General features: G+C 39.5%; 2 protein-coding genes and 1 long non-coding RNA gene across 4 annotated transcripts in view; 2 read left to right on the plus strand and 1 right to left on the minus strand.

Annotated features, from left to right (window-relative positions):
• Positions 1–12,300, plus strand: part of LOC116330761 (CAP-Gly domain-containing linker protein 1-like) — a 46,277-nt gene that overhangs the window by 8,441 nt on the left and 25,536 nt on the right. The window contains exon 16 of the mRNA XM_039599024.1: positions 133–324. Within this exon, the coding sequence (XP_039454958.1) occupies positions 133–324 (192 nt within the window). The remainder of the gene's footprint in view (positions 1–132; positions 325–12,300) is intronic.
• LOC120433182 lies at positions 4,209–4,863 on the minus strand. 2 transcript variants are annotated; one of them, XR_005608389.1, is made up of 3 exons: positions 4,762–4,863; positions 4,477–4,687; positions 4,209–4,393 (listed from the first exon to the last, which is right to left on the minus strand). It is a non-coding gene; the product is annotated as an uncharacterized LOC120433182 (long non-coding RNA). The 2 variants fall into 2 exon arrangements; XR_005608390.1 differs by having other exon boundaries at positions 4,758–4,835.
• Positions 7,899–11,089, plus strand: LOC120433179. Its single transcript, XM_039599031.1, has 2 exons — positions 7,899–9,590; positions 10,305–11,089. Exons 1-2 carry the CDS (start codon positions 8,345–8,347, stop codon positions 10,307–10,309), a joined length of 1,251 nt encoding a protein of 416 aa, XP_039454965.1. The 5' UTR covers positions 7,899–8,344; the 3' UTR covers positions 10,310–11,089.

Genomic DNA, 12,300 nt, shown 5'->3' on the forward strand with positions numbered 1-12,300 from the left:
TGTCAAGACTTCTGACCTCAGTATTATATAGTATAAAAGAAAAATAGTCACAGATTTGTTTTCTTGTTGTATTAATCTCTCCTTTTAATGTCCTGCTTATTAACACAGTGTGTTTCTCAATTTATATTTTAGCTGGAGGACAAAGTAGAAGAACTACTTCATGGTAAAGATCAGTCAAATGAGAAAGACTTCCAGATCCTGAAGTGGAAGCTTGAGGCCAAAGAAAAAGAAGCTGCAGCCCTGAAGCTCAGTGATGAACACCAGACTGAGGAAGGAGATGAGAAGAACCTGCAGACACTGGAGAATAACTCACCAAACCATGTTGTGAGTAACATTGGCAAATTACATCTTCCAAAATTTTGAAGCTTTATTTTAAAAACGCTAACATTTTTTTCTCTAATCTCAGGTGGATGAAGAAGTAGCTGTAGCACAGCAGCAGCTGCAGTGTGAGGAGCAGCACAGGGGGAATGATGAGGTGAGGATGCAGACAGTGAAGAAAAGGCTGGAGAGCATGAATGAAGTGTCTAAATGCATGAAACCAGCTCAGATGTTTCCCCAGTTGTCATCTAGTCCATGCTTAGCTGTTTACTAACCTAAATGAATAAATAATTGATCCTCTCAGCTGTGCTTCTGTTTGTTAGCTGGATAAAACTGAGGAGATGACACCTGACACGCTTAAAGAAAAGCAGGAGGCCTCTTCACAGCTGAACCTTGCTGTCACCACGAGGAGCAAAGTAAACAACATCATCTCTTACAGCACACAGGACCTTATATTACACTAACTCAGGACAACCATGTTATGGTACTTTTTAAAGAACTACATTTGAATGTCAGGACATAAAGTAAACAGTTAGTGAGCACATGGTGATGGTTAGAAGAAAACGTCGTCTTTTAACAATAAAAAAAAGTCTCTAACAAACTGAGGGTGAACAGCTGTATTTGATCAGTAGCCGATCTGTTACCAAAAAAAAATAAAAAATCAGTCGATGGAAAAAAAGCTGGATAACTTGAAGACAACACTGCAGGCCAAAGAAAATGAGGAGAATGTCTTCACTCTACAGTTTATTAATTGGCACTTATCCTTTTATATTTAGTTTATATGAGGTTTATTTTCAGATATGTTTTACCTGATAGTTAATAAAGGTAGAGAAATGTGTCTCCTGCAAAGACTTGGCTATTGTAACTTTGTGAGGTGTAAGTAATCATTGCTGATGGAGCATTCCACCAAACCTGTGTTTTGAAGAGAAGCAAAAAGTGATTTTAACATTAAAATGTTAACAGATTTTGAGCTAAATCAGGAAGTAGCTACAGCACAGCAGCGGCTTCTGGGTGAGGAGCAGAGGAAGGTGGATGTTAAAGTGAGGACAAGGCTGGAGAGCAAGAACGAGGTGATAGACAGAGTGTTTGAGTGGAAGCTCCAGGGTGCACAGCAGCAGAGGGAGGACGCTGGAGCATCTTCAGGACAGAAAAGTTATTACCTTCATTTTAAGTTTTTCTGTATCTATAGATAGTCCAACTAATTTTGGTTTGAAACTCATTGAATTCATTCATTATGTTTTGTTGTATTATTCTTTTTAACTAATAAGGAAGCCACATGACACATCACAGTGTGACAGTCAGCAGTTATGGGCAAAATTCAAATGTTTTTAAACATTTTTAAGCCGTCCTACTTTTGTAACTGTAAATAATTATGAGTGATGATATAAAACTAAGGCCTTGCTGGCTATTTTTCAATTACATATATTAAATATTTACATAACTGTGATTGTAAACTACTTACAGTGGAAAATGCTGCTTTGATAAGATTTATCTAAACACACATTTTATCCTGATTTGTGTCTCTTGGTTTGTCTGTGGTAGTCTCCTCTCTCCTGTGACCCTGATGATTCACTGAAAGGTCATTGAAAAGATGGATGCAGAGTTGAAAATGAGAGATAATGATGTGCAGATGCTGAAGAAAGAGCTGGAAACCAGCGAAAAACAGTTTATTTCCTTTAGTTTCATTCCATGAGTTCATCTCATATTTGTCTCTTTCATGTTTGATATCATATCCACTCAGTGTTCTAACATTAATGGGGTTCAGCTGCTGCTCTAGAGCTGACACAAGTTATCACTGATATTTGTGTTAATTACATTTGTTCCAGTAATTGTTCTTATTCGTTATCATTTGTCCCTGTAGTTTTGTCTCATGTCTCAAAAGCCTACAACAGCTGAAACATGACTGAAAGATTCATGAATGTGAATAATGGGCACAATGGGTTAAAATAAATGATTTGCTACTCTGTGTCTCAATTTAGATTTACAAAAACATGATGTGTCTTAGTTTAAAAATCTCATTTGTTTGTGTAATTTATAGATCCATCAGCCATCAGCTGATCACGAGGACACAAGTCAGACTATCGACGAGCTGAAGAAAACCCAAAATCTGCTGGAGGAGAAGAATGCAGAGATCAGGATGATGTGGAAACAGGTATGTGGAAATCCCCCCTTTTTTGCCTAATGATACATACGTGACCAAAAGCTGGGGATAGCTGACCTGTTTGTTTCATTTTGATCATCCTTTCCTTCCAGTTTAAAAACACACTCAATGAAGAGAAGCAGAGAAATAAGGAAGACCTGAATTCCCTGAAGAAGGAGCTTGAGGCCCAAAACAAGAAGGTTAATTCCTTGATTTTAATGTATTCATTTTTCATATGATGTTAACTCAAACACAGTTATAGAAACCTATTTTATTCAGTTTTATTCAGACATTAGCTGTAATGTAACATTGCATCAGACAAATAATGTATTTTAGCTATAATGCTAAAATAATGAAAAATAATAACCAAGAGACACAAATGCTAAAATAATGAATTTTAGCATTATTGCTTTTTTCCAAATCGCAAATCCAAATTTTAACAAAAAAATAAATAAAATGTAAATCAGGACATGTCTCATCTTCTCTAATCATTTTCAAAGACTTACATTCTGCTCTCTTTCTTCTCAGCTTGAAATCAAGGTAAGTGAAGTCCAGCAGCAGCTGAAGGATGAACAGCAGAGCAGAGAGGAAGCTGAGAAAGATGTGCAGACTCTGAAGGATGAATTGGAGAATAAAAACAAAGAGGTGCGTATTCATTATATAAAGATCTACATATCCACCATAATCTTTGTGTGTTTTTCAAGGCTTTACAATTTGTTCAAAATCCTTCATCATATTTCTTTGTTTGTCAGCTACAAGAGTCCAAGTGTCAGTTTGAGTCTCTCACAGAGGTGAGCCAAAAGTCTGAGAGACAGCTGAGTGAACTAAAAGAAAGATACAAGGAGGAGGTCAGTGAGTTTATCATCTGCTCTTTGAAAAACACTCTCCACACAGGAGGGAAGTGAAACAAAATCTCATCACAAATGTTCAACACAAGATTAATAAAATTTATTTTAGTTTTAAATTTACATTTATATGTATATAAATGTGTTTTCTTTCTTTCTTCTCTTCCAGTTCAAGAAGAAGATTCGGGCCGAAAAGCAGAGGAGGAAGGAGGTTGAGGAAGATGTAAAGTCCCTGAAACAGGAGCTGGAAAACAAGATAAACCAGGTATGTGCCCACTTTTAAAGATCTTTTCTATTTTCCTATTTTTGTTATTATGAATCATTTTATGTATTAATGCTCCATGCTCATTTTAAGGATGGCCAATGTTTTAGATAACGACGTTATTGCATGTACAAGTAATATGTGTGAGCCAAAAGCTTATGCTTGAGACAGTTTTAAACTGTTTTTTTTTTTCCATTCTGTATGATTCACTGAGAGGTAATACACCTATCATGTTATACCAGGTACAGAAGCCACACCTACTTCTGTTCAAATCAGTAAAAAGCTGCCATTAAAGGATAAAGAAATAGTGGAAGCTGTGCTGTTTTAGCCAGCTGGGCTGGAATTATTACATTATGCATTGTGGGCTATAATCACAAAGGTGTTTCCAATAATTACACTGCTGTGTCTTTGTGAGCACCAAAGATAAGATATTGTTATTACAACTACAACAAAAAAGGATACAGTAATTGAAGTGGAATTCATGAGCAGAGAAAGCTTAGTGTAAGCTATGACTTTTCAGATTCATACCAAAAAAATGAAACACCACACTGAACATTTCGGAGGGTTGCACTGCAAAGGTAAAAGTGTGTCACAAAACAGCCGGAGGCTGAGTACCAAAAATCAAACCCACGTGCAGAAAACCCAAAGCAGAGGCTGAGGAAAGGGTTTAACAAAGGTTTATTGACTAGCACAAAAAAAATGATGTTTACGATAGTACTTGACTTAAGGCTTGACACATGGGGCGTGAGGGTCTTGGCCAGGGGAGAGGGATAAGCAAGGGGACAGGTCCAAGAAAGCAATGGCAGCTGGCTGGTGATTAGGTACGTACTGGAAGAGAGGAGAGCAGTGTTAGAGCGGTAGCCAAGGAGGAGTTCTGGAGTGGGTGGAAGCTATGAAAATCTTCGTCTTACTGTGCAGGTGGGAGATGGAAGCGTTGAAGGAGAGGTGGTGCGGTCCAGGTGGGTTTGGTGGTGTGTGACAGCTGTCCTGAGCAGTGAAGATCCCATGGTAGTATGAGGGCAGGAGGGCAGGCAGGTGAGGCAAAGAGATGATTCTGAAAGCAGGCGGGTTAACCAGATTTCCCAGATGAGTTGTTCAGTGTGATGGAATTTTCAGGAGTAACTAGAACACAAGATTGCAAGGTTAGTAGAGCACTTGAGAATCATAGACATGAAGTGTGAGGCCTGGTTACCAACATAGGGTAGTTGACGAACTGGCGAGGAAGCAGTGTCAGCAAGCAGCTTAAATCTCCAACATGATTGCCTCAATCAGCTTCAGGTGAGGGAGGCAGTAGGCCCTGTTCATGGGTGGATACCAGGGAGGTCCAGACCTTCAGTGGAATTTTACAGCCACACACACAGACCATGACAAAGTGGTTCTTACAGTGTGCATTAATTCTTTGCTTTAGTTACAAAAAGCCAAAGAAGACCCCGAGGAGGCTGTGAAAGAATGTGACATCTCTGGAGATGAACATTTGGTGCCAACAGAACCAACCAACGCTCCGGACAATTAATAAAGTACAGTTACAAATAATGATGTCACGGGCAAAAAAAACTTCCCCTGAATTTTATTTAACTGATCTCTGTTTGAATGCCTTACACACACACACACACACACACAGTGAGCTTTATAAATATTTGATGTCAGTAATTCAATATTTCTTTTACATAATTGTTTATTGAATCAATTTCAGAATTGTTAAAGGCTACAGTTTTTTCTTACTGTGAATATGTATTATTGGACAATCTATGCAGTAATGTAATACTGTGACAGCAGGAGGATTTCAATGCAGATGTTTGTACTTTAATTTCTGATGTTTCACGTATACGTTTACTTAAATGCCACTGGCCTTTATCATACTCACATTTAGTTTTGTGCTTCATTCACTAATTATTATATTAGTGTAACAGTCACATATGAAACTATTCTGACTGTGTGACTCTGTATTATTATTAATATTATTATTATTGTTTTATAGCTGAAAGATTGGATATGTATTTAATATTCTTTGTTAAGAGTATTTTCTGTTCAGTTTGGACTATTTACCTTTAATTTTTATAGCTCTTGATAAGTAGGTCTCTTCTGCTGAAACTGTTAGAACAGAAATGTACCTTATCTTTGAAAGAACACCTGATCCCTGTCTTTCATGCAACCTTGTTTCCCTGGAAAATTATTTCTTGAAAAAAGTGTTTCCTAGTAATAACCAGTTGATGGTACAGTGCACACACAGTGCACCTGTTTGTCTATTTACCACAAATCTGTCTGATTCTTTGCTCCCAAATACAACTTCAGTTACCAAATAAAACCATGTTCTCTTCAGGCCAAGGTCACTGGTACAGTTCAAGCAGCAGTTGAACTGATTGGTGTTCACTGTGGCACACTTTAGACCTCACCTAGACCCTAGATTTTATCCTTGTGTGACATGGTGGGCTGAAACACATCTGTCCTTTGACAGAAGAATGTCCCTGTTGTCATGATCTGAAAAATGGAAACATTTCACTAAAAATCTTGAAAGTTAAATTGTCTGATGAGGGAACATACACAGTTGTGAAAATAAAGTTTTACACTGTAAAATCTAATTAGTTCCCAGAACTCAAAAAAATTATGGAAACTCGTTGCCTCAAAAAAATTGAGTAAAGCTTAGCTAAAAATGACTAAGTTAGGACAACTTATTTAGTTTGAGTACTCTGTACAAGCTCATTTGTTCCCAGAACTCAAAAAATTGGATCAAGTTTACTTAAGATGACCAAGTTAGGGCAACTTACTCATTTTGAGTACACTGTACAGCCTTGTTAGTTCCTAGAACTCAAAAAAATTATGGAAACTCGTTGCCTCAAAAAAACTAAGTAAAGCTTACTTAAGATGACTGTTAGGACAACTTATTCATTGCAAGTCTGCAGTATTAACAATAACTTGATATTTCTGACTGTACAATACTAATTGTTTACCTACTGACAAACATGTTAAGTTCAACTAAATGAAAAAACAATTTGTGGTAACCTGAATATGATTAAAATAATTAACAACAATTTTTGTAATGATGTTAAAATGAGCCCAACTTTTATTTTCAAACACAACAAAGTATAACAGCCAACATACTGGACACTGTTCTGCTGAACAACAAACAATTATATTGCCATCACTGTTATAATCTTACAATGAAACAAAGTCTCAGATGTAATTATTCTGAAAATAAGTTTAGGCCTACCACAAGTTTGTTTTGTACTTACATTACTTATATAATCAAAATAAAATATTTATTGTTCTGTCACAAGTGCAGTCTCTAATTTAAACAACACATTTGTTTTCCATTCCAACACAGGAGCTGGAATGTTGTATTATTTTAAGGATGGCTTGTTTCCAGTCCAGGCATTACTGCCTGAATGACTGTCATGGATCGAGGTGATCCAAATGTAGGTGCAGAAGAAAGTCTTTAACTTCCCTTAAGTACAGTGGCAGTGGATGTGGGTTGGAGATGCAATGAGCTTGAACCTGCAGGCGACCATCTTCACTGACCACACCATCTGTGACGGAGGACTCGTCTCTCCTGTTGTCCTGCAAGCAAACAATCATATTTTTGGAACATGAACTTAATTGCTTTCTTAAAACATTTTTTTCTGCATTTGGTATAGAACAGACTCCAATTTAGACGATCTCAGGCTCCCTCCCACACGGAGAGGTGACATTCAATGTCCCACTTGTCAGTCTGCATAGCCCTGACCACCACCCAACACACAATAATGTCATGAAAGCACCATTTTAAAAAAGGGCTATGCAAACATGGCCAATAATTTTCATTCTAATGATGTGCAAAATGATTTTGGGCACAAAACAGAAACTTGCAGACTTCACTATATACAGTGTAGACCCTCTAAACTAAGTTTGGGGGATGTGATCTTTCAAGAAATGCAGACCAAACTGTTGTTGTTTGTTTACTTACACAGCATGTCTTGTAGAATTAACTGTGGTCACCAGCAACAGCATAGTGCAGTCATATCTCAAGTCTAATAACAGAAGACAGGAAAAGATCAGTAAAGAAACAACTCCCCCAAACCAAAGCACAAATAAAACAATAAGTAAAACAGGCTGATCTAAAGTATGATTAAAGTTCAGCCTGATTAATATAAATGTCACTGACAGTTGCTAATATATTGGAAAACCAAAATACTTACTGATGTCTTTCTGTCCAACAGCAGGAGTGCTGGTCCCGAGCCTCAAAGACAGTAAGAAGCAAGCAGAGGAGAAAAACAGAACATTTTTCAGAAACTGATTTGATCCTTAATGGCTGTGCAATCATTGTAACATAGAGTTTGCTTATGTTGTTAAATAAAGGCTAGATTTGACATTAATAGATGCCACAGATGTTCTAAAGCTGCCACAAAGCATGAAAAAAAAATAGACGTCTCTGTTAAGATATTCATTGTGTGTACTCATGTTGTACAATATGTTTAACATAGACAGTATTTTAGTTGTCACCACAAGGAGGCACTGTTTTATTGTAAGGGCACGTATGCTGCGTCATCACGCCCCTGAGAAGAAGTATACTACCAACAAAAAATGGCACCCATGAGGAAAGTTTTGCCGCATGTTCATGCTGAATAAAGTTCCCAAACTATTAAGGATATTTTTGCCTCCGTCGTCATTTTCCTTCGAGTTGATCGCTGTCGATGCTGCAATACTCAACAGGTTATGGGCCCAGGGCCGACTCGAAGAGGAGTTTTATTTTTTTCTTATGAAGATCCGGAGCCGCAACCGATAGCGGGCTAACGGCTAAATAGCATGGATCAACGAGGAGCAAGCAGGCTGCCTCGACTCATGTTTGACGGAGATGAGACCAAATATGAACTTTGGGAAACTAAGGTGCTAGGATATTTGCACTTGTTGGGATTAAAAGACACTGTTCTGAAGGAACCGAACAGTGAGGCTGAAGTAGCGGCAGACGGTAAGAAGAACGCTGACGCTTACGCCGAGTTAATCCAATTTTTGGACGATAAAAGCCTCTCGCTGATTATGAGAGATGCCCCTGATAATGGGAGAAGAGCATTAGAAATATTGAGGGACTACTACGCTGGAAAGGGGAAGCCCCGAATCATCAACCTGTACACCATGCTGACATCGCTTCAGAAAAAGAGGGAAGAGACTGTCACAGACTATGTCATCAGAGCAGAGGCCGCCATTACAGCACTGCGCAATGCGGGTGAGACTTTAGGTGATGGATTACTGATTGCTATGGTTTTAAAAGGACTACCTGGAAGTTTTAAACCATTTGCAATACACGTTACCCACGATAAAGACGATATGACATTTGCTGAGTTCAAAACAAAGCTACGAAGTTTCGAAGACACCGAAAAGTCATGCGCATCGGAGTGTAGCGACAACATAATGAAAACAGGAGTAAGAACCGGGCGTGAGCACACGAGATCTAGCGCACAATGCAGATACAAGAGCGATGTGGACATTGTGTGTTTCAAGTGTGGACTAAAAGGCCACCGAGCAAAAGTGTGCAGGCGGAGGACGTGGTGCAGTCATTGCAAAAGCAACACACACAGTGATACCACATGTAGACATAAAGACAAACAAGATGGTGTGCGGAAGGTCGCAGATGAGAGCGGCAACGGATCCAAAGCAGAAACGCCGGATTATGCCTTCAGGATTAAGGGCGCAGACATCAAAGTCCAGCAGTCAGCATACAGCGTTGAGGAGAAAGGCCTGTTGGTGGACACTGGGGCTACCTCACACATCATTAACGACATCGCCAAGTTCAAGGGCTTCGACGACGTGTTCAGACCGGAGACACACAGCGTGGAACTGGCAGACGGTACCCAGTGCAGAGGCATCGCCCAACAGAGGGGGGACGCAGAGGTGTTCCTGATTGACAATACAGGCCAGCGACGCAAAGCAACGCTGAAAGATGCGCTGTTTATTCCATCATACCCCCAGAACATATTCTCTGTAAAGTCAGCCACTGCATTAGGAGCAACAGTCACCTTTAAACAAGGGCAGGACATGTTGACCCACAAAGACGGTACTAACTTTAACATTCATGTGTATGGCAAGTTGTACTATTTGCAGACTGAGGTTGAGGGTAATGATAAGTGTAACACCTGTCATGACATACAGGCATGGCATGAGATATTAGGTCATTGCAACTATGAAGATGTAGTAAGATTGCAAGGTGTGGTTAATTGTTAAGAGATTTTCAAATGTTTCAAGTATTATTCCCACTGCCATTTGTACGTTATTGAAAGTTTATCTTTAATTTCAGTGTTAATAGTTGTTTACCCATTTATTCTTTCTTCTTAATCGTATTTTACTGCTTCACTAGAAGTGAAGCTGAAGACAAAAGCATAGTGTTCTCAGATATGATTTACCCAGGACATCTCCTCTGTACCTGGTTCTCTACGAGCCGTTTCACTCCCAGGAAGTGGAGAGCAGGACATTCTTATCTATACACTCCCAAATACCAAGAGGGGCCCATTCTTCAGAATCACACACACACACTCTGAGATCATACACACACACACACACACATACTCTGAAACGCTATAAATAAAGAACTGCCGCATACGCTGGTTGTGAGCCTGAGACAGCAGCGCTCACCCAGCGTGCGCACGTTGTTACCATCTAAACTGTTTTGAGTGTCTTTATTTCGCCTTGTTTAAATATTTACCCTTTACATTTATTTGGTCCTCCGAGCCGGATTGGACATTGAATTTTAACTAATCTTGTGCTCCAACAGAGTGACCTCGTCGTTTCCTGGATTCGTGAACCCACGCTACAAAGTCTGTCGACAGCCTGTTTCTAGTGAAACAGTAAAGACCAACTACGTGAATTCGCCGTTGGCCAGCGTTTTTAGCAAGAGGTCCACGATTCCAGGGAGCGAGGAGGATTCTCTCCGACCGGCATTTTCATCTGAACCAGGTGAATATAAACACTCAAGAACACATTGCGGCTAAAATCGGTTTTTAGGTTGACACGGTTCTTAAGAGACTCGTCCCTTAGGGACTGGAAGTCGGGAAAAGACTCGTCCTTTAAGGACTGGAAGTCAGGGATCTCACTCTTACGAGTGAAAGGACTCGCCTGTAAGACGGAACTGGCAGTCCCCTGGGGGACTCGTTCCGCAATTAAAAGGCTGGAAGTCAGGGATCTCACTCTCACGAGTGAATGAAAATAAAGGGATCTCACTCTCACGAGTGAATGAAAATAAAGGGATCTCACTCTCGCGAGTGAATGAAAATAAAGAACGTGTCAATTAAAATAGGATTATAGTACCGCGTGTGAAGTTTATGTGTTGTTGAGGAGTGAGTGACCTTTTGAATAGAAACAACAGGTTTCTGCACCACTCTTACTGTTTCCTGTGTCGACCGATGTACTGGTGAGAAGGGGTCAAAGGTTGCGCTTCAACGCATAAAATTAAGGCCGCCCTGGGTCTAGACCAGGGTAGAAGGCTGCCTTAATAACCTCCCCCGACTCTAATATCAGCGAAGGTCACACAGAGTGTATGTTGGCAGTATTAGTAAATAAGAGAAAAACAAGGTGTTTCTAAATACAATAAATCGAAATAAATTATAAGCAATTTACAATAAAATATTATTGATAACTCTAAGCCCAAAAAATAGGCAAATATTTAAACTAATGACGTGCATAGAGGCACTTGACCTGTTTGAAAACTGTCATCCTAATATGAGCCATTGTTGAGATATAGAGCACACCTGTGAAAACAACTATTATGCTGAACCTTGTATGAAGCGGCTGAAAACTACATGATGGAGAAGCTGAAAATGTAAGTCTTTGCCACTGTGGGCAAAGCACACAACCACTGTGTGAGGTTGTGTTGCTGTCTCTTCTGAGCTGATGAGCAAGCTACACATTATCAGATCAGGAGCTGGCTGAGAACTCATCAAAGAAAGGGGAAGAGAACTATGATAACTCGAGTATGTAGCGTATCCGTGAGTTCAGCTTCTTCTTTCAGATGCGCAGCAGTTTTCCTGGATCTTGATTCATGTGTGTAGAGTGTTCATAGCATCAGCATCATGTTTGTGTTTATTTGTTTTGTTGGGTTGAAAAATAATTAAATAAACTTGTGATCATGCTTATGGATCACCATGGCACATATCATCAGCCATATGATTTATTTATGCAGATGAAAAGAGTGAGTGTGAATGTGCCTGACGTCACAGTGTGTGTGTGTGCTGTGTAAAAGTAATTGTCTCCAATTGTGAGAGCGGTGATTCTGCAGGTCACCAGTTATAAAAAAAAAAAAAGGAGTAAAAAAAGAGACGAAGTTTGTATTGTAGATGAAAACAATAATAAATAAACTTTCTGCTTTCAAGAAAGGAGAGTTCACAAAAAACAGAGAGAGAGTTCTGTGTGTCGGTTAAGTAATGAGAATAATGATCAAAATGTCTCAGTGTGTCACTTGCAGGTGAGGAGCAGACCCGGATCAATTTCCCATATGCAGCGGTCGGAAGGAAATTATAGTTTAACATCATTGGAAACATTCGGGCCAAGTTTTTGGCTATTTACAGCACCATGTGTCCCTCATCCTCACAAGCGAGCTCTCACTCCTCCCTGAAGACAAGGAATGCAGCTCCAAAGAGCAATAACATGGCAGATAAAGAGACAGCAGCAAAGTCCTGAGCAAAGAGACCCAGCAAGCAGCAGCAGTGTGGACAAACAGCATCGGAGAAGAAGAGCAAACCATCATCCTGACTGGATGAATGACACTGTGTTTC

This window comes from Oreochromis aureus, linkage group 3, assembly GCF_013358895.1.
Source record: "Oreochromis aureus strain Israel breed Guangdong linkage group 3, ZZ_aureus, whole genome shotgun sequence".
In the NCBI taxonomy this organism is placed as follows: Eukaryota; Metazoa; Chordata; class Actinopteri; order Cichliformes; family Cichlidae; genus Oreochromis; species Oreochromis aureus.